General features: G+C 45.3%; 2 protein-coding genes across 4 annotated transcripts in view; one reads left to right on the top strand and one right to left on the bottom strand.

The window, feature by feature from the left end:
- NPDC1 (neural proliferation, differentiation and control 1) overlaps window positions 1-5,966 on the top strand; it is a 52,815-nt gene extending 46,849 nt beyond the window's left edge. The window contains exons 9-11 of one of the 3 annotated variants that reach the window (XM_083721890.1): window positions 672-3,561; window positions 3,719-4,711; window positions 5,153-5,966. In XM_083721890.1, coding sequence (XP_083578016.1) covers window positions 672-749 — 78 coding nt within the window. In that variant the 3' untranslated portion in view covers window positions 750-3,561; window positions 3,719-4,711; window positions 5,153-5,966. Of the gene's footprint in view, window positions 1-671; window positions 4,712-5,142 lie in introns of all 3 variants that reach the window. The other 2 variants (XM_083721891.1, XM_083721889.1) reach the window with 2 other exon arrangements.
- Window positions 5,967-19,111: 13,145 nt separating this feature from the next.
- Window positions 19,112-27,962, bottom strand: FUT7 (fucosyltransferase 7). Its single transcript, XM_083721868.1, has 2 exons — window positions 27,762-27,962; window positions 19,112-21,601 (listed from the first exon to the last, which is right to left on the bottom strand). Exon 2 carries the CDS (start codon window positions 21,525-21,527, stop codon window positions 20,469-20,471), a length of 1,059 nt encoding a protein of 352 aa, XP_083577994.1. The 5' UTR covers window positions 21,528-21,601; window positions 27,762-27,962; the 3' UTR covers window positions 19,112-20,468.

The raw sequence follows: 27,962 nt of genomic DNA on the forward strand, positions 1-27,962 counted from the left end.
CCGCTTCTCTGGAGCAGCAGAAAACAACCTTTCTCCCTCCTCTATGTGACATCCTTTTATATATCTGAACATGGCTATCATATCACCCCTTAACCTCCTCTTCTCCAGGCTAAACATGCCCAGCTCCCTTAGCCGTTCCTCATAAGGCATCGTTTCCAGGCCTTTGACCATTTTGGTTGCCCTCCTCTGGACACGTTCCAGTTTGTCAGTGTCCTTCTTGAACTGTGGTGCCCAGAACTGGACACAGTACTCCAGGTGAGGTCTGACCAGAGCAGAATACAGTGGCACTATAGATTGCAGTTTAAGGACAGCTTCCACCCAGGCAGAAGTCCTTGCGGAGAGTGGAGAGCAGGATTGGTGAAGGGGAATGGCCTCAGAAAAGGGAATTTGAACCCTTGGCTCCCTGGTCTGGTCTTCTAACCACGCTGGCTCTTGAAGGGAAATGCCAAGTCTTGCACTATTGTGAGAGAGCATTTCAGTTGTGTGTAAGAACTCTTGAGCTCTTCCAGCTGAACAGTGTGGGGCAGTAGATTTTTAAAAGGAAATGCTGAAAAAACTGGGGGTTGGGGGAGAAGATGACAATTCTTGAGGCAATTAATTTTTCCTGCTTTTCACATCTTCTCTCTTCTCTTCCCCCCCCCCCCACCTGCGCCACCCTGGACTCCATGCAGACTGGCGAAATGGAAGTGAAGAACCCTCTGTTTGATGACTCCTCGCTGCACTCCCCACCCACCAAGTTGCACCCATGACCTCCGGCCGAGCATGTTGTGGACTGTGTCTGCCGAGCCTTATGTGTAGGAATGTCCCAACCTGCCGACATCCTCACTACCTAAAGAAAGAGTCTCCTTTGCAGCACCTCCAGATGCCCGAATGTGCATCTCCCCTCCCCCCTCCCCACGCCAACAAATGAATCTCTGAAATGAATGCACATTATTGGCTTCTGGGGAGGGCGGGTGGGGGGGCTTCACTCTTCAGCTCTTCATTCCTACCACTGCAACCCCCAACTCCTCTTAGATACAACAACCTAGCACTATTTAGATGATTGGGCACGTGAATTGGGGTGGGGTGGGTGGGAGGAAATGCCTATTTGCTGTTTTGTTGACTGGGGTGGAGGCGGAGTGTGAGAGAAGGAAGGGGAGTTCCCTGACTTTTTCACCCACCCCCAGCTCCTGAAAGAGGCCCTTGTCCTGGAGGCCAAGTCGTCTTGTCAGCCCTCAGAGCAAAAGCCTGAAATGAGAATCCACCCAACATAAAATGCTATAAATCTATTTTGAATCCAGTGGTGTCATCCCTCCAATTTGTAATATATAAAAATACATGCGCATATACCTTGTAGTTCTTTATTTGAGCAGTATGGTTGGGGGATCGTGGCCCTCCACCCCAACTTTCTGTATTTTATGAAGACTGAAAGGGAAGGTTGACCTTCCTACCCAATAGTACTCCTAGGAAATTAAAATGCCCATTTTAAAGGTGGGAAGGGGGACAAACTAATGTAGAAGGATAACGACATTCATGGTAGTGAAACAATTTCAAATCACTTCTGGGCTTTTATCTGCCAGGCAGTTGGGTCCTCAGCTGTTGGATCTACAGCAAGGTCCAAACCCATCCTAGGATGAGTTATGGTCCCTTTGAGAAGCCTATCTACATGCCAAAAATAAATTCCCCTTTAACACTCAGGATGTCTCCCTTCCAAATAAAACTGGGAATTGTAGTTTTAAGACTGCTGAGAACTCCAGAGGTTCCAGCTCTTCTGTGCAGAACTGTGGTTCACAAGATTTCGTTCATTATCATGGCCATGTTGTGGGATAAAGAAAATTGTGGACGAAAGGGAGAGTTAACGCAAGTGGAACAGCTTTAAAACATAACAGTGCAATCCTGGGTGCATTTACCCAAAAGTAAGCTTTGCTGCACTGATGGGACTTTCTCCCAAGCTTGGGACTGTGCCCTTAAAGTCATCAAATCACTGTGCATTAATTGCAACACTGGGTGCGGGGAGAACACTGCATCTGGTCTTCACAGATTGCCCCACCTGGTCTGCAAGGGGGCAGGGAGTGGCGGTGGCAAAGATGCTTCCCCTTTAGAGTCTAGAGAACCCACCCAGCTAGCAAGAGGAAAAAGTTAAAGGCCCAGTTCAAAGGTGGCTGACCGGCCATTTCAGACTGCCGGGGGTAGGAGTGATCCAGCCTATGGGCTTTAGCAGGAACCAAATAAAATATATTGGTGATCACAGTGGGTTCCTTGAGTTAAGGCGCAGTGGTTCTCAGCCTGTGGGTCCCCATATGATGTTGGACTACAACTCCCATCATCCCTGAGCTCTGGCCTTGCTAGCTAGGGGTGATGGGAGTTGTAGTTCAACAACATCTGGGGAGCCACAGGTTGAGAAAGACTGGAGGGGGTTGCCAAGCTGGAAAGTGCTGGGTGTCTGTGTGCTGGGTGTGCAGCTGTCAGGCCTGGACCAGGATGTTCTGAGGCAAGACAGAAAATCTGCTCCAGAGAGGAGCAGGTGGGAACGTGGATGTGGGGTGGTTGGGCAACAAGCAGAGGGGGAGGTGAGATGAGCGCTCCTCAGGAGCCCTGATCTGCCACCCATCCAAGCTGTCCCCACCCTGCTGCCTGAGGCGCCTGCCCCACTGAACCTCATGAGCAGGCTGGCCCTGACAGCAGTGCAAATTTGCTGCCCCAAACATTGGCTTCTTTCCCCCTCTTTCACCACACAGTAGTGCTGACCTACCTGTTTCTACCCTAGTTGACAACAGGGGCGACAACTTCTGTTCTATTGCTTTTCTTCTACCCCACTAACCCCCAGTACCGCCAGGGAATCTAACTGACGATGGGTACCCCTGTCATTCTTTGTGATAAGTGAGAGATTATTGGCAGGGGGCTGGGTGTGTGTGTGTGTCCTTGGTAAAATCACTTTTGCAGCTAGTTCTGCCTAGAGCAGGTCCACTGTGACTTCTGAAGCAGCTGGAGACCCCTTTTTTTTCTACGCAGAGGGCTCCAGGTTAAAAACGCATAGCATTGTGGGTCCAGTAAGGCTGGGAATGACCCACATGCTGGACAGCCCCTGCTGCCAGTCAGTGTAGGCAGTTCTGAGCTAGATGGAATAAGGTGCTGAGTCAACTGTTTCTGACAATCATGCCCCTGGGTTGCACAAGAAACAAAATGGGACTATTCCTCATGTGTTTGAGATGGAGCCAAGTGCTTCTAAAAGTTCAAACCTCAAACCCTGATTTTTTTTTGGGGGGGAGGGGATTTTCTAATGCTGATTCTGAGACACTCAAAAAAACCAAAACAATTGAAAACACGATTTTTGAAAGTTTTCCCTCTCCTAATTTGCTGAACAGAGGAAGGATGAGGTTTCTAACTTTGGGGTAACTCCGTTGTTTTGAAATTAAGAGAAGACTGGGGTGAGAGAGACCTCAGTTCATAAAGCAGCCTTTGTAAACCAGATGCATTGGACTACATGCTGGGATGGCTCAGTTGGTAGAGCATGAGACTCTTAATCTCATGGTTGTAGGTTCCAGCCCCAGCATGGGGTAAAATATTCCTTCATTGCAGGAGGTTGGACTAGATGACCCTCATTGTCCCGTACAATTCTATGATTCTGTGACCTCCCATCAGCCCCAGGCAGCATGGCTATGTGGGCTGGGGAACATGGGAGTTGTAGTCCAATGCATCAAGAAGTTAGCTGGTTAACAAAAGCTGTCTTTATAAAGAGTTGAGCCTGGATAGATTCTTAAAATCAAACATGGGATAAAGAGAGTCTCATATATCCACACCTGTTTTATGTTTTATTTCCCCTGGTCCGAAGGCATTCCTGAACAACAACATCAGAAACCTATGGTCCTTTAAAGTTTTGCCCCAGTCATGAGGTCTAGAAACTTGGGTTTCTTCATTTTCTTTTAATGTTTAGCTGGTTGGCATGGGGAAGGAAGTAATGCTTGAAACAGGAGTGTACCTCTACAACGCTGACCCAAGGAACCTTGAATATCGTCTTACTCTGGGCCCGTGGAATGACAGACAAGATCTACGGGGAAAAGAGATGGCAACTTTATACAATTTTAAATGCACAAAATTGGAAGAGATCTGATGTTCCGCACCCTCTTACCTTGGAAGCCCCTGACACGAGAAAATCCACAGCTCCTTCTGTAGCTGCTGGACTCATTTTTAATTCAGATGTTTAAATATACCATTGCTGGTTATCCCTTGTACAGTGTAAGAGAGCCACACTGTTAAACTGCAGAAGGGATTGGAAATTGTCATGGAAATGTATTGATGAAGGTGTGGGGGGTTAGTATAAAGTTATCTGAAGGTAATACACCAAGAAAACCCGTGGGGTCTTATATGCAGCCTTCATTGATTTGAAGGCTGCCTTTGATTCAATTTCACGAGTAAGACTCTGGGCCAAATTGAATACATCCAGTATAGATAAAAGATGATTATTTTTGATTAATGGCCTATATAAAGATACTGTGTTGTACGTAAGATCCTCCACAAATGGCCAACTCATAGGCCCTGTACCAGCCACCAAGGGGGTTAAACAAGGCTGCATTTTAGCCCCAGCTTTATTTAACCTATATATCAATGACATGGTTAAAAGCTTAACATCTCTGGAGTTCCATGCTCCTAAATCGGCCACAAAACCAATCTCAGTGCTCTTATACGCTGATGATGCGACCCTCCTATCCCGAACAAAAATAGGCCTTAATTCGTATGCAGAATTGAGCAAAATGACAGGAAGGATTCGAAACCTGCAGGACCAGAGATTTACAGAAGATTGGAAGAAGTATATGAATTATTTGAAGAGCACCTGTAATCAATAAATTACGCTAGTAGGATTGCAAGAAGTTTTGTAAGGAGAAATATACGAAGTGTTACAAAGTAGAAAAAGATAGAGATATTGGTTATGAGTTTGAAATGTAATAGGGAAGATAAGAAATACATACTGAGAGATTAGACTGGAAAATTTTCAGACAGGATGTTTTTTTTTTAAATTTAAAAAAAATATTTATTTATACAACTGGAAAATTTTCAGACAGGATTGATGGAAGTCAAAAATTTGAATAAGAGGCAAAAGTATGTTTAATTACTGTTGAAAATGATATGTTAAAAAAACTAATAAAAAAATTATATTAAAAATAGGCCTTAAAAGGTTGATGGAAGACTTCTCAGTATACTGCAGGAGAGAACAGCTGGTGGTAAACTATGAGAAAACCAAAGTCACAGTTTTCGCAAGGAAACATAGATCACACAGCTGGAGCATGGACAATCACCCAACTGAGCAGGTTAAAGCCTTTAAATACCTGGGCATAGTTTGAGGGTCAGCCATCTTGTGAATCTTAAAAAATCCCCCCCCCCCATGCCCCCATAGCATCTTTGGGACAGTCCCTTCTGCTTTCTATTGCTTGGCTTTGAATTTAGCAAACTTATTTTCCATCATGACAGCCCTGCAAAGTAGGGCACTGTCTCCAAGTTATCAGTTGCCTGAAGCTATACAGCTCGCTGGCGTATGAACCCAGACTGTGCAGCTCAGAGTCTTAACTGTAGCTGTGGGGCATTCAGGTTCCTAAATCATAAAGTGAGAGAAGGAAGGGATCCTTGATTGTATGCTAACATTTTTTATAGCTCTACAGTATTAAATATCCTGAGCACAAACACTGCTATTGAGAAGGCTCTGCATTCTACCTGCTCCTTGTTTGCTTGTTTGGCATTTGCAAAGAGCTTCAAAAGGCACACACACACACACACACACACACACACACACACACACACACACACACAGAGTCTTACTGGGATGGGGGGCTATGCCCAGGGTGGGGGGTGGAGATATCCAATTTCTCTGATTTATTTCTCTCTTCTTATTCTGTTACATGTGACTCCTCCAAACTAATTTCATTATATGGACTGTGCTTAGTGTTACTTTAAAGAAGGGGAAGTTTTATTAAAGGACTAAATTTCAAAGCAAATCATGACTTCTTATTCTTTCTTAACCCACTCGCACTCATAAAATAAGCTGGTTTCTAGGTCTTTGGTTTAAAGAGCGTATTTAAGGAAGTATGTTGGATTTCCATATTGGGGGGACTGGACTCTCTTCTGCCTTGATTTCGACTGCCAAGTAATCTTTGTGCCCAGAGGATTCTGGGAAGTGTTTCGAGAGTGCACTTTTGGGTCATGTGAAGGCCCAGTGCCAACTATAATATACAGGATGCCTTTATCTAACCATTTTGAGCTCTTGGGGTATCGATGGAAACTGCTTGTGTCTTCTGCCACAGAGACATAGGTTGAGTCTCAGTATCAAATGAGGCAGGTTAGACACCTGGCCCAGGTAGCCAGGTAGCCCGATGGGAACGTGGGCAGCAATGATGATGATGATGATTTCATATATTTTTAGCCTGCAGTTTGGGGCATTAATGCTTCAAAATGCAAATATTGCTGTAAAAATGTTGCATTCAAATAACAGCAGCAGTCATTGCAATTCTTTAAATATAACACCTGTACAGTTACCACTCCGATGAGGAATATGGAGTTTAGGCAAAGCTGCTTTTCACCACTTCTCTTTGGCCTTTATAAAGTCACCATTGTGGGGGGATGAAGGCAACCACAGGAGGGAAACAAAGTTCACCTGAAGCTATCTGTGGTACTGCAACTCCTAACTTGCTTTGCTCGGTGATATCTGACTAATGTTACGGCCAGCCATCATGTAGATTTCCCTTTTCTTCTCTGTCCAATGCCGCTAAAGGTAAAGGTAAAGGTACCCCTGCCCGTACGGGCCAGTCTTGACAGACTCTGGGGTTGTGTGCCCATCTCACTCAAGAGGCCAGGGGCCAGCGCTGTCCGGAGACACTTCTGGGTCACGTGGCCAGCGTGACATCGCTGCTCTGGCGAGCCAGAGCCGCACACGGAAACGCCGTTTACCTTCCCGCTGGTAAGCGGTCCCTATTTATCTACTTGCACCCGGAGGTGCTTTCGAACTGCTAGGTTGGCAGGCGCTGGGACCGAGCAGCGGGAGCGCACCCCGCCGCAGGGATTCGAACCGCCAACCTTTCAATCGGCAAGTCCTAGGCGCTGAGGCTTTAACCCACAGCGCCACCTGCGTCCCTTCCAATGCCGCTAGCTGCTAATAATAATAATAATTCTTTGTTTGTTTATTTCCTATCCCACCTTTTTCTCCAAGGAGCTCAAGCTGATGCACATGGTTCCTCCCCATTCCTCATTTAATCCCCACAACAACTCTGGGAGGCAGGTTAAGCTGAGAAGCAGTGACTTGGCCCCCCAAGGTCACCCAGTGAGTTCCATGGCTGAGTGGGCATTTGAACCCTGGTCTCTCCCAGGCCCTAGTCTGATGCTCTAACCACTCTTCTAGGGGTCACCAAGTCACGTGTTTTAGAGTACAGCACCAATCATCACTAATAATTGACTTTGCTTGCTGGGGCTGATGGAAGTTTGAATCCCGCACATCTGGAGAGCTGCCCCTGAACTATATGCGTCAATGGCTCTCCAGGGAGACATTCACCTGGAAAGCACAGGTATTCCCTAATCTGCATTTTCAAAGCACTCTCCCTTCAAAGCTCTCTTGAATATTTCTTTGCAGATACGATACGATACAATAATCTTTATTGTCATTGTCTCATACAGAACAACGAAATTGAAAAAATCTACATCAGACATTCAAAACCCAACAAGCCTGCTATCCCAGCTATCCCAGCCTGGTTAACCCCCTAAAAACTGAAATACCCCATAACTGAATACAATATACTCCCAAAGAGACTACCTTACACTGCGTTTAAAACCAAAATCGCATTTGGATAGAAACTGTTTCTCAGGCGGCTAGTCCTAGTCTTTATAACCCTGTACCTTCTTCCAGAAGGTAGAAGCTGAAAGAGATCATTTCCAGGCTGGGCACTATCCTGCGCTGTCTCTGCAGCTTTCTTATGACACCTGGAAGCATAGATTTGATCCAAGGTGGGAAGAGTGCACCCAATTATTCGCTCTGCAGTCTTTACAACCCTGGACAGCATTGTTTTTTCCCTGACCGTGCAGCTCCCAAACCACACACAGCTTCACAACCCTTAAGAACTGTAGAACTTCTAGAAAACAATATTAACTCTGTCAAAAATGTATAACTTGCTCCTAGAATGGCGTACAAAGAATGAACAGGTTAAAATGGTTATGATAACCTGGGCAAAGGACTTAGGACATAACATACAAATGGCAGATTGGGAGAGGCTATGGAGAACAGCTGAAATTCACAGCATGTTGTATGCAGAAGGAAAATTACATTGGTACCTCAGGTTACATATGCTTCAGGTTACATACGCATCAGGCTACAGACTCCGCTAACCCAGAAATAGTACCTCGAGTCAAGAACTTTGCTTCAGGATGAGAACAGAAATCGTGCTCTGGCAGCACGGCGGCAGCGGGAGGCCCCATTGGCTAAAGTGGTGCTTCAGGTTAAGAACAGTTTCAGGTTAAAAACGGACCTCCGGGTCAAATTAAGTACTTAACCCAAGGTACCACTATATGAAAATGACTCCTACTAAGTAATCTAAAATGTATAGAACAAGCTCCGATATTTGTTGGAAGTGTAAAGAAAAAGAGGGTATCTTTTATCATATGTGGTGGTCATGTAAGATAACAAAGTCTTTTGGGGAATTGATATACAATAAATTGAAAAAAATGTTTAAAATAACATTTGTCAAAAAGCCTAAAAAAACCTAAAGCTTTTTTACTAGGAATTACAGGTTCCGACATCCCAAAATACCAGAAAATACTGTTTATGTATGCGACAACAGCTGCAAGGATGCTACTAGCCCAAAGATGGAAAGAACCAACAGTTCAGACTAGGAAAGAATGGCAAGCCAAACTGTTGGACTGTGCAAAACTGACTTGGGAGACTCAAGAATCAAGAAGATAATGACTTTAAAAAAGAATGGGGAAAATTCATAATTTACTGAGGAGGCCATTGTAAACAAATAAAAACATTAGCTGGACTTGTAACTTGTAAAGAAACGAAAGACCTGGATAATTCAGAGAGATGAAAAACTGTGGAAAACATAAAGATATGTTTTCTTAGGAAAATTACCAGTATTTTAAGGACCCATGCAGGGGCCGGGTTAGGATAGTCTGAGAGATAGTGACTGGTCCAATGTCACCCAGTAAGCTTTATAGCTGAACAGGGATGAGAACCTGGCTAACCTAGCCAAACACCCTGAATCTCCACCAGCACCCCCACAACCCAACCTAATGGGTTCTGCTGTTTTGATCAAATAGATGTAAAGGTCTAGAGAGCTGAATAAAGCCCCAGCCAGCACAGGTATGCTCCCACTAGCCCCAGTCTCATCGGAATGATGGACACTGTAGCCCCAAACAGCTGTAGGGTGCCATGTTGAGGAACACAGATCAATTCTGTAGGGTTGGGAGATCTCTTTGGGAAAGGGTGGAACAGGTACTAGGGTCTTACATTTGGCTGCAGGCTCCTTTGAAGCTGCCAATAATCTGGAAATGCCCTATTTGTTTTGATGGATGCTTGAACTAAGAAGATATTTCCAGCCATTAGGTGGAGCAAGTGAACCATGCATTCTGCAACTGAATGTTACGGATGGCGCTTCATACCACACCTTAGTCACACTGCAGGACTCCCTTCCATAAGGTGCAGCTTTGAAAAGAGTGTCCTCCCCCCTCGTCCTCCCCATTCTTAGTAAAGGTAAAGGGACCCCTGACCATTAGGTCCAGTCGTGGCTGACTCTTGGGTTGTGGCGCTCATCTCGCTTTATTGGCCGAGGGAGCCGGAGTACAGCTTCCGGGTCATGTGGCCAGCATAACTAAGCCGCTTCTGGCGAACCAGAGCAGCGCACGGAAATGCCGTTTACCTTCCCGCTGGAGCGGTACCTATTTATCTACTTGCACTTTGATGTGCTTTCAAACTGCTAGGTTGGCAGGAGCAGGGACCGAGCAATGGGAGCTCACCCCGTCGCGGGGATTCGAACTGCCGACCTTCTGATCGGCAAGTCCTAGGCTGTGTGGTTTAACCCACAGCGCCACCCGCGTCCCATCCCCATTCTTACTCCTTCATTAAATTATCTATCCATGGCTACAAGTCAACATGGCATAGAGAAACTACATAGAAGTTTTTCTCCCTCATAGCACTAGGACTTGTGGGCTGATTGTTGGAAGATTTGAAAGGGAGAAAAGAAAGTCCTTTTACATGCACCACACAGTTAAACTATGGAGATCACTCCCACAGGAAGCAACTGTGTCCATGGAGATGGGTGTCTTTAAAAGAGAACTGGGCAAATGTCATGTGGGATATTGATCAAAGGCTCCTGGCCACAATGGCTACGTTCTGCCTCCATTGTCTGAGACAACAATACTTCTGAATACCAGTTGCTGGAATGAAATATACTCAGAGTCGCAAAGTGATTTCATGCTCTTTATTCAGCTCACAGTGGTGAGGAGGAATGAATGAATGTCCCCTCAAAGTATCTGCTTTATATACATTATTTACACAATGGGCTGCACATGATTGGCTAATTCTGGAATTCTACTGTAAGCCAATCAGGTTGTGGATTCACTTATATCTGGAGCATGATTGGGTGGTTCCTGCCAACCAATCATATTGCTGCATTGTTCTAGGACCAATCAGACTGCTGCAATTTGGATCCTATTGTTCTAGGACCAATCAGACTGCTGCAATTTGGATCCTATTGTTCTAGGACCAATCAGACTGCTGCAGTTTGGATCCTATTCAACTCAGTACATAACATGGAATAAGCCTCGGGAGGGGAGAGAGTGCTTGTTCACAGATCCTGCTTGTGGGGTTTCCTAGAGGCAGCTGGCTGGCCAACAGGGGCCTCTAAGATGCCTCTAAGAATGCAGCCCATTCATCCTTCTAGCTGGGCAGTGTCTACACCAGGGGTCAGCAAACTTTTCAGCAGGGGGCCAGTCCACTGTCCCTCAGACCTTGTGGGGGGCAGGACTATATATTTTTTTGCGGGGCGGGGGATGAATGAATTCCTATGCCCCACAAATAACCCAGAGATGCATTTTAAATAAAAGGACACATTCTACTCATATGAAAACACCATGCAGGATCCACAAATAACCCAGAAATGCATTTTAAATAAAAGGACACACTCTACTCATGTAAAAACATGCTGATTCCCAGACCATCCACGGACCGGATTGAGAAGGCAATTGGGCCGGATCTGGCCCCCGGGCTTAGTTTGCCTACCCATGGTCTACACCAGGCATAGGCAAACTTGGCCCTCCAGCTGTTTTGTGACTACAATTCCTATCACCCCTGACCACTGGTCCTGTTAGCTAGGGATGGTGGGAGTTGTAGGCCAAAAACATCTGGAGGGCCGAGTTTGGCTATGCCTGGTCTACACTGACTTGTAGCAGCTAATCAGAGTCTTGGGGCAGGGGAGGGGAGGGGGGATTCCTAGCCCTACCTGGGGACCAAACCTGGGACCTTCTGCATGCAAGGAAGTGCTCTATCCCTCGGCTACGGCATCAGCTTGGCCACTGTGACAAATGGGAAGCTAGACTACATATGCATTTGGTCTGGTCCAGCTGCAAGGGCTCTTATATTAAACTGGAAATTCTTGCTTGCAGCTGCCTAGATTTGCAGGCTTCTGTGTGAAATCTGCTAACTGTGTGGGTCACCAGCCCCCTCTAGTGCCTGCACTGTGCCCAGAAACACTTCCCAAGCTAATAGAGGAGGTGCTCCTTACCCTGAATTAATTTAAGGGCAAGAATGAGGAGCCTCCCCCATTTGGCATGTCTGCAGGAGATACTCATCTGGGCACAGCTGTGGTTGAAAGGAAACAAATCCAGAATATTGACTCCATAGAGGTCAGCAGCCACCCTTTCCTGAAGCTGCAACATCTTTGCATGGAGAGTGATTGAATAATGTTAGTTGTAGGAAAGGGAGCGGAACAACCTATACTGCACAGAGGCTGAGCTGGACAGAGGCAAATCCAGGGCGGTGGCAACTCATGCAGAGATGCGACAGAGAACCTCCTCTGAGAGAAAGTGACTCTGCAGCACTCCAGTCTAGTGTGACTTTAGTTACGTAAACAAGGAAGACTTAAGCTTGTCTCTTCCTCCAAGTTCTCGGGACATTTGGGACAAATAAAGCGCAGCTTAACTCTGATCTTTTTTTACCATGCATTTACTATGAGGACTGCTTCTGGCACCTGTTTCATTCTGCACAATGTAATGTTTTTATATCACTTTACCTTCTGATATCTTAAGTTATAGTTAACATGATAACACAGTTCGTTTGCATTAGACCCATAGCTGTCAACGTTTCCCTTTTTTAAGGGAAATTCCCTTATTCTGAATAGGATTCTCACAAGAAAAGGGAAAAGTTGACAGCTATGGATTAAGAGACACTCCTGTTGGCATATGACATTTTGATGTGCAATCTTATGCTGTTCTGGAGGCCCATTCGCAACATGAAAAGAGCGCAACCCGCAGCAGCACGTCTGTGCACACGTGGGTTGTGATTTGCCACTTCTGCGCATGCGCGTGATGTCATTTTGTGCTTTTGTGCATCTGCAAGCGACGAAACCCAGAAGTAACCATTTCCGGTACTTCCAGCTTGCCACGGGACGTAACCTGAAAGAACGTAACATGAAGCAGACATAACATGAGGTATGACTGTACATTATTTACAGAATGAGTCCTGTCTGATTGGCTGATTCTGCTTCCTTCCTGGAGCCTGATTGGTCTTCTCCTGTAGGCCAATCAGTTGTTGCATTCTACGATCCTACCAGCCTAATAGGCTGATTAACTTCCTCCTGGAGCCTGATTGGAGCTTTTCCTGCAAGCCAATCAGTTGTTGCATTCTAGTAGGTTTCTGAGCACAATTCGAAGTGTTGGTGCTGACCTTTAAAGTTCTAAACGGCCTCGGTCCAGTATATCTGAAGGAGCATCTCCACCCCCTCTGGTGGTTCCCTCACTGCGAGAAGCCAAGGTACAGGGAACCAGGCAGAGGGCCTTCTCAGTAGTGGCACCCGCCCTGTGGAACGCCCTCCCACCAGATGTCAAAGAGAAGAACAACTACCAGACTTTGGAAGACATCTGACAGCAGCCCTGTTTAGGGAAGCTTTTAATGTTTAATAGGTTATTGTAGTTTAGTGTTCTATTGGAAGCAGTGGTGTAGCGTGGGGGGTGCAGGAGGGGCCGGGCGCAACATCTGGGGGTTAGGGTTAGGGGGCACAAATCCACGGGTTAGGGGGCGCAAATTACTTGCCTTGCCCCGGGTGCTGACAACCCACGCTACGCCACTGGTTGGAAGCCACCCAGAGTGGCTGGGGAAACCCAGCCAGATGGGTGGGGTATGTATAAATAAATAAATAAATAAATATATTATTATTATTATTATTATTATTATTATTATTGGATCCTACTTGCCTATTGTTCTAGGATCCAAGCTTAGTACATAACACAGCCGCAATGGCTATGCTCTGCCTCCACAGTTTGAGGCAGCAATGCTTTCAAATACCAGTCGCTGGTGCCACAGAAGGGGAGAGGGTCTTGTGCTCAGGTCCTGTTTCCTGGTTTCCCTGTAGGTCACCTTGTTGGCCACTGTGAGAAGAGGATGCTGGACTAGATGGGGCCCCTGTGGCCTGATCCAGCAGCCCCTTCTTATGCCCTTGTGTTCTCCTGCCCTGGAGAAGACTTGTGGGTTTTTTTTTCAAAGTGGGGCAGGCACAGCTGCCCTCCTTTTCCTGCCCAGCTCCTGTCAGTTTATGTTGGGTAAACAGGAAAGGAAACAGGTCTCACTGCTGAGCAAGGTGCTCTCTCATTTCGAGCATGGCGTAGGAGGGTTGCTTCCTTCCTCTCCTCCCTGCCCCCCCCCCCAGCTTTGTGGTAATGAGAGGATCAGATTTATTTCCTTGATTGGTTTTATTTCAACGGTTCTCACCTCTAAGCGAAGTCCAAGTGATGAAACCAAGAAACGTCTTCACAGTCATTTCTGGCCACACCCCTGGATCTCGCTGCTCTTCATCTGGCATTACTTGCACAGCTTGGGAAGCTGTAAGCACCTCGGGGCAGAGACCTGCCAGCGCTGCTTATATTACTTTGTGAAGCATCTTCTATGTACCATCCTTCACCCCCACCCATGCCTTGCTCACAGCCCCCAGTGCAAATGAAGAAGAAAGAGCTGCATTTGTATTAGGTAAAGGTAAAGAGAACCCTGCCCATTTGGTCCAGTCGTGGCTGACTCGGGGGTTGTGGCGCTCATCTCGCTTTATTGGCCAAGGGAGCCGGCGTACAGCTTCCGGGTCATGTGGCCAGCATGACTAAGCCAGCATGACTAAGGACTAGATAGCTCATTGGCCTGATCCAGCTAATGGCTCTTCCTACCTTCATAAGCTTCATCTGCCTGGATAAACAAGGACTGACCTTGCCAGCCTTATGCTTTGCAGATGAGCATCAGGCTGGTAAAGGCTATGCGAGACAAACAAACTGTATCGGACAATCAGTTCTTCTTCTTAGATTATGATGTTCCCTAAACAAACCTTCACTTCAAAGCCACTCTGTTGTGTTCCTCTCTAAACACCGGCTGGAGGGATTGGGGCTTAATCTGTTTGGCCTTCCCAGGTGACAGAAAGGCTCAGCTAACATGGAAACCGTGATCCAAGATGCCTGAAGCAGCTCAGCCAAAATGCAAGGGGTAGGAGGAAGAGAGAGACAGGTGTAAAGGTGTAGGTCCCGCCCTGTGGAACGCCTTCTCATCAGACGTCAAGGAAATAAGCAGCTATCTTATTTATTTTTAAAGGTAAAGGGACCCCTGACTATTAGGTCCAACTCTGGTGTTGCGGCGCTCATCTCGCTTTACTGGATGAGGCAGCCGGCATTTGTCCACAGACAGCTTTCTGGGTCATGTGGCCAGCATGACTAAGCTGCTTCTGGCGAACCAGAGCAGCGCACGGAAACACCGTTTACCTTCCCACCGGAGCGGTACCTATTTATCTACTTGCACTTTGACGTGCTTTCAAACTGCTAGGTTGGCAGGAGCAGGGACTGAGCAACGGGAGCTCACCCCATCGCGGGGATTCGAACTGCCGACCTTCTGATCGGCAAGTCCTAGGCTCTGTGGTTTAACCCACAGCGCCACCCGCGTCCCAACAGGAGGCAATGATGGCCACCAATTTGGAGAGCCTTGATGGAGGTTTGGACAAATCCATGGAGGAGGAGGAGAGGAGCCACAGCTACTGGGCTGTGCCTTCGTGGTCAAGAGGCAGCGAGGCTTCTGAATACCAGATGCAGGAAAACACAGGAGAGGAGACCTGCTCTTGTGCAAGAATCCTGCTTGCTGGTTTCCCACAAGCATCTAGTCAGCCACTGTAAGAACAGGACTAGATAGCGCATTGGCCTGATCCAGCTAATGGCTCTTCCTACCTTCATAAACTTCATCTGCCTGGATGAACAAGGACTGACCTTGCCAGCCTTATGCTTTGCGGATGAGCATCAGGCTGGTAAAGGCTATGCGAGATAAACAAACTGTATCGGACAATCAGTTCTTCTTCTTGCATTATGATGTTCCCTAAACAAACCTTCACTTCAAAGCCACTCTGTTGTGTTCCTCTCTAAACACCGGCTGGAGGGATTGGGGCTTAATCTGTTTGGCCTTCCCAGGTGACAGAAGGGCTCAGCTAACATGGAAACCGTAATCCAAGGTGAAGCAGCTCAGCCAAAATGCAAGGGGTAGGAGGAAGAGAGAGAAGGTGTGAAGGTGTAGGTCCCGCCCTGTGGAACGCCTTCTCATCAGACGTCAAAGAAATAAGCAGCTATGTTATTTTTTATTTATTTTTTATTTTTAAAGGTGAAGGGACCCCTGACCATTAGGTCCAATCGTGACCCACTCTGGGGTTGTGGCGCTCATCTCGCTTTACTGGCTGAGGGAGCCGGCGTACAGCTTCCAGGTCATGTGGCCAGCATGACTAAGCCGCTTCTGGCAAACCAGAGCTGTGCACGGAAACACCGTTTACCTTCCCGCCGGAGCGGTACCTATTTATCTACTTTCACTTTGACGTGCTTTCGAGCTGCTAGGTTGGCAGGAGCAGGGACAGAGCAACGGGAGCTCATCCCATTGCGGGCATTCGAACCGCCAACCTTCTGATCGGCAAGTCCTAGGCTCTGTGGTTTAACCCACAGCGCCACCCGCGTCCCTTTGCATTTGTATTACCGTGGGGTATTGCTTTGGGGTCCGTGTGTGTGTGTGTGTGTGTAGATACCACCTGCACAGGTGAGACCAGCAGGAAGCTGGAGAGGAAGTGGCAAAAGAGGCTGTGAGGGTATTCCCATTCCAAAGCTATGGGACATCTCAGGGAGGGATAGAGGGAATGAGCTGGGAGATTTGGGTTTAAGAGAAGTTTGTTGGCAGAGGAGGAAGTGTGTGAAAGAGTGGGGGAGGGGAGAGGTCCCAATTTATTATTTCTTTATTGCATTTCTAACTCGCCTTTCTCTCCAAGAACCTGAAGGTGGCATCCATGGGTCTCTCGCCTCCTCATTTAATCCCAACAACAACCTTGTGAGGTAGATTAGGCTGAGAGGCAGTAACTGGCTCCCAAGGGATTTGAACCCTGGGCTCGTGGGGCCTAGTCACAACACTATGCCACAATGAGGTGGCTGAGCTTTTTTGTTTTTTAAAAAAATATTTTATTACGCAATTTCAACAGAACAAATTATCAATCCGAGTAGTCAATTACATTATTTCCCCCCCTTTTTATTCCTCCCCATCTCTCCCTCTCCCCCCTCCTCCAACCTGGGACTTCCCTCAACTCCCCTCTCTGATTTATTTGCACATATTATTCTCTGCATATTAAAAATTGTACGTATCATTGCCTTACCTATCATTTATTCTATTAATGAGGTGGCTGAGGTTTGAGGTGTGGCAGAGAACTAAATTTACAGCTGCAACAGGTATAGGTTTGCACATACCCTCCAATGAAAATAGGGGTGTCTCATTCCATAATAAAAAAATTTACAATTTATACCCCACCCATCTGACTAGGTTGTCCCAGCTACTCTGGACGGCTTCCAACATACATAAAAACCTTTTTAAAAAATTAAACATTTTGAAACTTCCCTATACAGGGCTGCCTTCAGATGGCTTGGGGAGTCAGATAACTCCGTACCCTCCAACATTTATCTGATGAAAATAGGGACGTCCTAAGGAAAAGTGGGACATTCCGGGATCAAATCAGAAACCGGGACAGCTTCTATAAATCTGGGACTGTCCCTGGAAAATAGAGACACTTGGAGAGTCTGCTTGCATGACATGAGCTGTTAAATTCATTGTCAGCTAATTAAAAGGTTCAGATGGCTATTTGTTTTTAAAAAAATTATTCAAAATTAAAACAAAACGTATTATCCAAATATTATCCAAATATATTATCATCCTTATTTTTTTCCCATTTTTCCTCCCTCCCCCACCCTCCCACACAAAACCCACCCACCCCCACCCCCTGGCTTCCCTCAGTTCCAGTCTTTGGTTTCTCTGAGAATGCTGTTTTCTGCATGTTACAAAGTTGTGTAGATCCTCAAACTATTTAGCTGATTATTATCAATAAAAAGTTTGTGAATGTTTATTCAAAGCCAGCCAAGGAGTCCAGTTCGCTTTGTTGCATCTTCAAATACTTTGTAAAGGGTTCCCATTCATCATTAAAGTCACAGTTATGCTTGTCCTGTAGCTTATATGTCAGTTTTGCCAGTTCTGCATAATCCATCAATTTTTCTTGCCATGATTTTTTAGTTGGGGTTTCTTCAGTCTTCCATCCTTGTGCTATTAGGATTCTCGCGGACATTGTCGCATACATGAAGATGTTTTTCAGCTTTTTTGGCAGATCTTTCCCTACAATCCCTAACAAAAATGCTTCAGGTTTTTTAACAAATGTTAAATGGAACATTTTCTTCAATTTGTTGTATATCGTTTCCCAAAATTTTTAAATTACATTACAATCCCACCCCATATGATAAAATGTCCCCTCCTTTTCCTTCCAACATATATTTGAACTAGTTTTGTACATTTTCCCTAACTGCACTGGTGTCGTGTACCATCTGTACATCATCTTCATCTAATTCTCCTTCAGTAGGGAACAATTTTCAAATTTTAAATCAGTTTTCCATAATTTTTCCCAATCTTCCATCATAATGTTGTGACCTAGGTCAGATGGCGATTTGTGTCAAATGGTCAGTTTGTGTCTGTGTGGGATCAATCCTCTCTGTGATTTCAGATTAAACAAGGATGGCAGAGATAAAGAAGAGATAAAGCGCTTAATCAGCACTCTCCCCCACCCCACCCCCCATCTGTGTTCTCAGTCATCTTCTGGAAATATATATATTATTAGTTCTCAGTATCAGATCTTTGAACCCTTATGAACTTTGTGATTCAACTCTGCCAGCCTGAGGCTTCTTCAAGCGAGGCTTTTTCATCTTCTATCCTGGCTACTCTAATACATTGGAGGCTCAGCCAGCCGCAGAGTGACTGTTGAAAAGGTGGTACAAGACCTGAACCTTGGTATACAAGTCCTAGAATTGTGGAGCTGGAAAAGACCTAATTTGTTATCTACTCCAGTCCTTGCAAGGCAGGAATCACAGCTCAGATGGCCACCTAACCTCTTTGTGTGCAGAATAACTTCTCAATGAGTTTGTTTCGCTCCCTAAGAATAGGATGGTCCAGATGTCAAAATGCTAAACTTTCTCCCAGCCACCTAGGCAGCAAAGACGTAAAACGGTGCCCAGCCGGACATACAACCACCACCTGGTATGAAGCAAACAAAATTCTGCCCACCTACAGAGAGAAGGCATGTACAGTTATGTACCCTGTGGAACACCCTCCCTTCAGATGTGAAGGAAATAAGCAGCTATCATATCTTTAAAAGACATCTGAAGGCAGCCCTGTTTAGGGAAGTTTTTAATATTTAATTACTGTACTGTTTTTAACATTTGATTGGGAGCCGCCCAGAGTGGCTGGGGAAACTCAGCCAGATGGGCGGGGTATAAATAAATATTATTATTATTATTATTATTATTATTATTATTATTATTATTATTATTAAAGTAACAGGGTGAAAGGAAACCCCTGTGTCTTGTACAGGCTCAAGCTAGCTAATGAGCGGAGATGAGAAAACTGTTAGGAACACCCCTGCCTGCTTGTGCCTGCTGGGCCGCAGGCAGCCAAGCACACAGGTGTGGATCCTGATAAGATTGGGTCAGGAGCCGAATTCTGATGTTCATCCAGATGCAGATCCAATAAAGAAGCAGAGGCAATTTGCAGGCATTGGGAAGAGAGGGCTGAGTCAAGAAATCTGTCTCGGGCAGGGTTTGGAGTGCAAGAACAAAGGCACAGGGAAGTTGTGGAGCAATCTGATGGTTTGCCCAAGAAGGAGCCTGGCATGACCTCACGGCCGCTACTACGAAGAACGATTTGGAAACAGGCCACGTCAGAAGAAGCTTGTGCAAAAGAACAGTGGAGCAATAATGGGGCCCTGAGTCCCTCTTCTTGCAGGCTCATCCTGACTCGACACAAGGAGGACCAAGCCCAGGGTGCTCCTTGATTGATTTCAGCAGCTGGCTTTGTTGGTATGTGTGGGTGGCCCCTAGGTCCTTTGCACTGGGCTCCAGATCTGCTGCCTTGCTGTCTCCCATTCAACCTTTCTTTCTTTCTTAATGCTTACAGGGGATCTTTCCCTCTGACAATTAGCCTAAATTTCCATGCATACCAACAAATCAGCAAATGCAAATTTGGCCCATGTGCCCCAAGTCCTGCAAGGACTACTACCAGCCATGCGGGTTCAGCTCTGCCTCCACAGTCAGAGGCAACAATGATTCTCTTTGTTAAAAAATGATAATTTTTATTGAATGATTTTATGTTACAAAAAACATTACGACTATACTGCCACAAAACAGAATTGAGAAATAAAAATTACATACATCAATATTTTGTTTGTTATTTGTTATCTACCGTCTTATTTCCTCCCAAACATTCCATACAAAACATACACCCACACAAACACACAAAATAGTGATAATAATGAAAATAAATATTTCTCCCCCTTTTATCTTACAAAATCTTTTCTTCATTTTTGACTTCCTGTCGAGTCCCCACACATATATTTTATCTTACAATTGAACGTACACAAAACAATAAGCCTTTCTGTATAGATTTTCCAATACATTCAGAAAACATAATAAATCCTTAATTGTTGTCCACCTCCTTTTACTTCCATTGTCACTTGAACGCTAGCACGGAGTCAAAACTATTATTGTATTTTTGAATGTATCTTCTATAACCATCCCATTTTCCTGCAAACTTTTGCTTTGAGTTACCTCTGAGTTTGCTAGTCAATTGCTGGACTAGATAGGCCAGTGGCCTAATCCAGAAGGCTCTTCTTAGGTCCTTAGGTTCTTAAGCACCTAGCGAGGCCCCTGACTTCAGCCCACCCTGATTGCTAACTCCAGAACCACTTCTCCAGACTGTGGTAGACCTTCCCTTGGGGCAGGCTGGGGAAACACTGGCAGATGGTGCAGAACCTCTCTGGCCAGCTATCATACAGCTTCACGGCAAAACTCCTCTTCCACTCAAAGAACCTCTGGTAGCGGCTCTCATTCATGGTGAGCAGGAAGTCTGCAAGTTCCTTCACAGAGCCAAAGTCATCTACGTGGATGAAAGCATCACCAGGAATGAACTGCTGGTAATTGGCTCGTGGAGGCCCCATGACCACAGGCACGGCTCCAGCCAGGAGGGAGTTCCTCCAGAGCTTCTCAGTGATGTAGTCCCGGTGGATGGAGTTCTCAAAGGCCAGATAGAACTTGTATTTGGAGATGGTGGGCAGTAGGCAGGCTGGGCAGAGAGGCTTCTTGTTTGCCCTCCCATACACATCAACCTTGATGTACTTGGACAGGTTCCTGAACAGTTGCGCTCTCTGTTGGGTATGGTGGTGGTGGCTGATGACCCATGACACAAGGCCAGATTTCTCTGGGATGTCCACCTCATCTGATGGTTGGGCGACGAGCTCCCCATACGGGATGAAGATGTCAGAGTCCCGCCTGAACGTCATGGTCCAGTTGAAGACTCCATCCCACCTGGCTAGGTCTTTGCTGTGTGAGGGGGACTCCAGGGAGAGCCACACCCACTTTTGCCCTGGGTGGGGCTTAGATGCAGGGGGGCGCGATCTGCGGTGCTGGAGTGCCCAGTGGTGGAAAACTACCACATCTGCTTGGTTGTACAGGTTGCGGTTCCAGGTCAGCTGGCAGCCCTTGATGGAGCAAAGTGTGGCACAGGAATCACCAGTGAGATTTAAGGCATGGCCGTAAGGCCAGTCCCAGATCAGGACCATCAGGGAATGGTTCTGTGCTTGAGTTCTGCTGGGGTTATGGAATGGCTGGGCAAGGAACGTCAAGTTCAAGAACACAGCGCCAAGCAGGAACATTGCGCCAGCAAATCTCTTCATGGTGATCATGGAGTAGGAGGCCATTGTGCAGGCAGGGGGCACCATCCCCTTGCTCATTAAGCAGGTGCTTAATTCTCCTGAATTCAAAAGTCAGCATTTCTTGTCCTTCAGTCAGGGTGGGCGTTAGAATGCTGCAACAGAGAAGAGAAGAGGAGAGTCAACTCCAGGGAAACAAGTCCAAGAAAGAAGCTTCTGTTTTTGTAAAGTTCTGTGTAGAAAGTTATGAGAAGCTGCCTTAGACCACAGCAGTCTCTAGTTGCCCATCTAGTCCAGTATTGTTCGCACACTGGCTGGCAAAACCTCTGCAAGCTTCACAGGGGAGGGTCTTTCCTAACGTCTGGTATCTGGTCTAAGTTTTGAAAATGAAGATGGTGGAGATGGAAGAATCCCCCAAATCATGCAGAAACAAGTTTTTGGTTCTTCTTTCCAGCTTCCCTTGTGAAAGGGCAATGAACTGTTGAAATTCTTTGTTTGTTACAATGAAAAATAGGGTCCTGTGCATCCCTCATGCTTGCTGAGTGACTAATGAAGAAGTCTTCAGAGGTTTTGCACTCACTGTGAACTCACTCCTGTGGTGGCCAGAGGGGACATAGAGATGGACTCTAGGACTCAGTTTCCCTAGTGGCAATATAGCACTGATTTACCCTGTAAGATTTTTGTAAGGATTATAGCAAAGTGTTTTGCTTTACAAGTATGCTATACATATATGGAGATCCAATCAAAGCCAGTCCATACCATGGATTAACCAATGCATTAGCAATCACTGGATCTCCTGATCAAGGTTTTAATTTGTTTAGCAGCAACTCAGTGGAAGAAGGAGTAGATCTGAAACAGTGAAAACCATAGGCTCGAGACTAACTGGGACAAACCACCCAGTTTATTAGTGTAGAAAGTGCAGTAGTTCTCATAGAAGTGTTTAGAATATCTAATATCTGAAGGGACATCACATGGAAGATGGACCAAGGTTGTTTTCTGCTGCTCCAGAGGGGAGGGCATGAACCAGTGGGTTCAAATTGCAAGAAAGGAAATTCTGACTAGGAAGAACTAGGAGATTCCAACTAGGAAGATCTTTTAGACAACATTTGCTGCCCAACAGAGGAATGAACTCCTTTCAAAGGTGGTGGGGTCTGTTTCATTGGATGTTCTTAAGCAGAGGTTGGATGGTCCTCTATCAGGGATTCTTTAGTTGAGATTCCTGCATTGCAGGGGGTTGGACTAGATGACCCTGGGGGCCATTCCAACTCTACAATTCTATGATCCTATGAATTGATAGGAAATAAAACAGGTTCCATGGGATGAAATATTTGAAAATAAAGCAACTTGCAAATAAACTGATTTAATCAGTGTAAATTAATTCAAGTTTTAATTCATGGTTATTGTTGTTGGCATCTGTTTGTGAGAAACGCTTTGGTGTGAAAGTGGTGTGAACTACTTAATAGCATTGATGAGACAATCAGTCTGAGTAAATGACATATCTTCTCCTGACTGCGTTCAGCCCATCTTCCTCTGACATATTAGATCAAAGAAAGAGTCGCGGACCTAGCAGTCCAAGTCCATATAGTTAAAGCTATGGTTTTCCCAGTATGATGTATGGAAGTAAGAGCTGGACCATAAGGAAGGCTGATCGCCGATGGAGGGCACAAGGAGAAAGGGACGACAGAGGATGAGATGGTTGGACAGTGTTCTCGAAGCTACCAGCATGAGTTTTTTTTTTTTTTAATTTATTTATTTATACAACAAGGGAAAAAACACACACAAAAACCACAAATACCAAATTACACACAAATTACAAAAATAACCATAGACACATAATTTTCTTCGCAAACAATAAAACATCTATTGGTCTTAACACTAAAGACCCAACTTCCCGTCTGTTCCATATTTCAAATTCATATTAGCTACCAGCATGAGTTTGACCAAACTGCGGGAGGCAGTGGAAGACCGGAGGGCCTGGCGTGCTCTGGTCCAGGGGGTCACGAAGAGTCGGACACGACTGAACGACTCAACAACAACAACAAAGCATTGGAAGGCAAGCAGGAAGCCAGAAAGAAGAAAGGAGCATGTTCCACCCACGCAAAAAGAACTAAGAAAACATCATTGCTGAATACACCTTTCATAAGGATCAGAACTGGCCAGGGAGCTGGACTTGTCCATGTGAGCATCGTACACAAGCTCTACTCCAACTGGGAAGTGGAGCAAAGCAACTGGTCTCAGCAATTTCGAACAGTGGCTGCTGTTTCAGCACTTTGCTACACTCAGGTGGGGGCTCACCAGAACACATGACACTTTCACTTTTCCTTTGGGCCTCATGACCTGTTTGCTGCAACTCTCTACCACGATGCCTGGGTCTCAGAAAGTAACTGCTGGCACAGAAACATGACAGTGTTTCCCTCCTTCTTACTCCTCCCACCATGTGCATTACAGTCATAGCTTGGGTTACAGCCACTTCAAGCTGCGTATTTTCGGGTTACGGACACGCCAAAACTCAGAGGTACCAGAATGGGTTACTTCCGGGTTTCGGTGGTTATACATGCGCAGAAGCGCTAAATCATGCTTTGCGCATGTGCAGAAGCGCCAAATCACAACCCGTGCATGCGCAGATGCGGGTTGTGAACGCTGCGGGTTGCGAACGTGCATCCCGCACGGATCACGTTCGCAACCCAAGCGCCCACTGTACTATAATTCAGGGGTGCCCAAACTTTTTTCAAAGAGGGCCAGATTTGTGAGCTTTTTCTAGGATTGAAGTTCTTTTTTTATGATTTGACCCCAAAAAATAAACTGCCACAGAGGCTGGATAAAACCGGATGGGCGCCCCCCAAAACAGACTTTGGACATGCCTGCTGTCATTGCTGACTATGCAGGTTAACAGGGTCCCCAATCAACAATGCAAAGTATATATTCTTTAAAAACTTGTGCATTTGGTTGTTTGGCTTGATTATTTGCTTCTCCCTGATTTAGGGACTCATTGGACTGAAAAGTGGTATATAGACTGTAGTGGTATCACCCAAGAGGTATCAGTACATAAAAATGTGATACAAAGCTATAAGACCGTTTGGAAGTGAGTTCCAGAGGATGGGAGCCACTGCAGAAAAGGCTCCATCTCTACTGAATTCCATTTTAATTGACTTCTAAATGGTGTCCTCCAAAGACAACTGTAAAACTATTGGCTTCATAGGAATGTCAGAAGCCACCTTATACCATCAGACCATTGATCACCTGAGCTCAGTATTGACTACACTGACTGGCAGCTGCTCTCTGGGATTTCAGGTAGGGGGCATCGCCAACCCAACCTAGAGATGCTGGGATGCTAAGGATTGAAAATGGGACCTTCTGCATGCAAACTGTGCTACTACTGAGCTATTTGCTTTCCAGTTAGGACTATAGAGAGCTGCCTTATACAAAGTCAGGCCATTGGCCTCATCCTTCTCAGTACTGTTTACCCTGATGGGCAGTAGCTCAATATTGTCCACCAGGCTCTCCTGGATTTCCGGCAGGGGGTCTGTATCAGCCCCACCTGGAGAGGCTAGCGGGGCTCAAACCGGCAACCTTCCCTGATCTACAGCCCTTGCCACCCATACAAGTCCCCAAAGTAGCTCACAAGCGCAATAAAATGAGATAAAACAATAGGATTTGGTTAAAAACCAATAAGGAAGAGCAACAAGCAATCAGCACCATTGCAAACCAAGACTCTGAGGATCAGAGATTTTAAACAGAAGCCTGCTAACACATTTCAAGTGAAGGCTGCCTTTCTGAAGGCCAGGCGGGAAGGAAGTGGTGGTTCTAATGAAACACGTTGGCTATATTAAGTGCCGAGGCCCCAAAACAGCTGGAGGGCACCAGTTTGGTGAAGGCTGATTTTGGCATAAAACAAGCAGAAGGCTTTGTGTAGAATGGGAAGGTTTAGGTGCATCTTCTGAATCAAGCCATGGTCCTACTTAGTTCCTACTTCCTGGCAAATAATAATAATAATTGTGTCCTGCCTAATGGGCACTCTTTTAAAAAACAAACCCAAAATCTTAATCGTACGGAAAAACACTTTAATGCATGAGATCTAAAGAGGAAAGCAGAGCTTGCACAATCTGAGCATTGCACACTGACACAGCTCAATGAGAACATACCGGCGGCAGCCAAAAATATACCGTCACCTGCTATAATCTATATACAGTAGAAGGAACCACACCCTTACAGCAAAAGTTATTCTAACCCTCCTTTGTACTGTTAATAACATTCCCAGCTGTCGATGTTTCTGGTTTTGACTGCAATTTCCCTTGAAGTAAGCCCCTCTAAGCTCAGTTGGACTTATTTCTCAGTGGACAAGAATCAGTTTTCACATTCAGAAGTTTTACACCTGAGGTCCTGCACTGGGGTTTCTTCTGACAGTTGCCTCTCAAGCTGATTGTGGTTTTTATTGTTAGGTTTCCACTCTCTTTTTGTTTGTATGACACCTAGAGAATTTGGCGTAGGAGGTGTCTTGTAGATATGATAATAGAATGGTGTCGTGCTTAGGAGTGCTGAACCTGGGAGACAAGGGTTCAAATCCCCAGTCAGCCATGAGGCTCACAGGGAGGGGGGATATTAACACAATTTTCAAAAATGCAATTATTAATGTCTTTTTAAAGGGCATCTCCAGATGATCTGTATACAGTGGTACCTCGGGTTCAGAACTTAATTCGTTCTGGAGGTCTATTCTTAACCTGAAACTGTTCTTAACCTGAAGCACCACTTTACCTAATGGGGCCTCCCGCTGCCACCGCGCGATTTCTGTTCTCATCCTGAAGCAAAGTTCTTAACCCGAGGTACTATTTCTGGGTTAGCAGAGTCTGTAACCTGAAGCATCTGTAACCTGAAGCGTCTGTAACCTGAGGTACTACTGAACTGAGCATTCATCCTGATTCTTTTTCAGAGAGTGATCAGATGAATTTAGCTATTTATTGAGCATCCGTTCTGATTTTTTTTAATGCAGAGGTAAAATGATTTTGCAACAAAGCAGCTGTTATCCCACATTTTCCAGTGTATTTTCCCATCATTTTCCTTAACGTTTTTTTGTCAAATCTTTTTTAGTAAGTTTTACATTGCCACTTTACATTCAAACCTTAAACATCAACATCATCATTTAGGATTCCTTAAATCCTTCGACTCGCCTCCGCCCTTCCACGGTGACCACTCTCAGCCGTTTTTCACCTGCTTCTCTCATTTTCTCTATTTTTCTTAAATAGTCAATTTTTACCATAACTTTTAGTACATTATAAGCATTACTCAAATCCTCTCAAAGTTTTTAGTTGTTTACGGTGTTCACTTAAATACATTGTAAATGATTCCCATTCCTTCTTAAAGTTCTTCTCTTCCTGTTCTCTGATTTTCCCAGTCAATTTCGCCATCATCATTTTCCTTATCATGAAAGTTTGGGTGTGTGCTGTTTTGGGGTAGGGGAATAGGGTTTTTTTTGCCCAAATCAACTATAACCCCAAATCAACCCCAAATCAACTATAATAGCACAACCTGAATTTGATGGTATGTGAATGAATCTCATTCACAAATAGCAACAATGCGGAAGTAACCCATATGTGTAAGATTTGGAAATGTTTTAATCCTTACCTTAAAAAAAAATACTCTCCAATTTTGGATGTGAAAATGAAAGTTTCTCCATCTGAAGCCTTAGCTGCAAATTTGGCAAAGGATGCTGGTTTTCAAAAGTGTGCAAAATGTGCCCATTCTAGAGGTAGACTAATGAGGACATGGAGGGGAGGGCAGCTTGTATATGTGGCGTTCAGGAAGCAGTGAATGGCTGAGAATGTCAAGCTCATGAGTCAAGATTAGCTGAAGTTAGATGGAGAGATTTATTTTCTCCTTCCTTCAGCTTTTCAGCTTATCATTTAAAAAAAACAATGTCCTAAGAAAAAAGCAAACAGGCAGCTTGATAAAATTCTTACCCCTCTCCCAGGGAGCTCCCCGCCATAGCAACATAAAATGAAAAAAGTCAGAGACAGTAAAGCAGCAGAAAGCAGTGAATCAAGTGCCATGTAAAATCCTACTTTAAATTTATATTTAAAAAAGTAGCACACAACTGCTAGCCCTTGGTTAACCAAATGCAAAAACCCCAAACAACCCCGGGGGTCTCTTAGAACTGTGTTATTCTTTTTTAAAAAAGTAATTGCAATTCATTTTGATTTGATTTGATTTTTTAAATAAATCAATCAATCTGTCTGGTTGGGGTTCAAGGCACCTAAACAAAAACATCAGGAGAAGCATTCCCATCAAACAACATAACTCACCCCCCAACAGCTTAATTACCATGTTGCCCTCCTTGTCATAAGATGCTCGAAACCTCATGGATCCTTTCTTTTTAAAGAAGCCTTTTTTCTTCGGAAGAGCAGCAGAGGGAAGCAGCAGCTGAGTAGGGGATCGCAATCTCTTTCCTTTCCTTCTTCTTTTTTTCTTGGTAAGATTTCATCACTGGCGTCTTTCACACCCTGCTTCTACAGCGGTTTCCTG

The sequence above is a fragment of the Podarcis gaigeae genome, assembly GCF_964106915.1.
Source record: "Podarcis gaigeae genome assembly, chromosome: Z".
Classification (NCBI taxonomy): Eukaryota; Metazoa; Chordata; class Lepidosauria; order Squamata; family Lacertidae; genus Podarcis; species Podarcis gaigeae.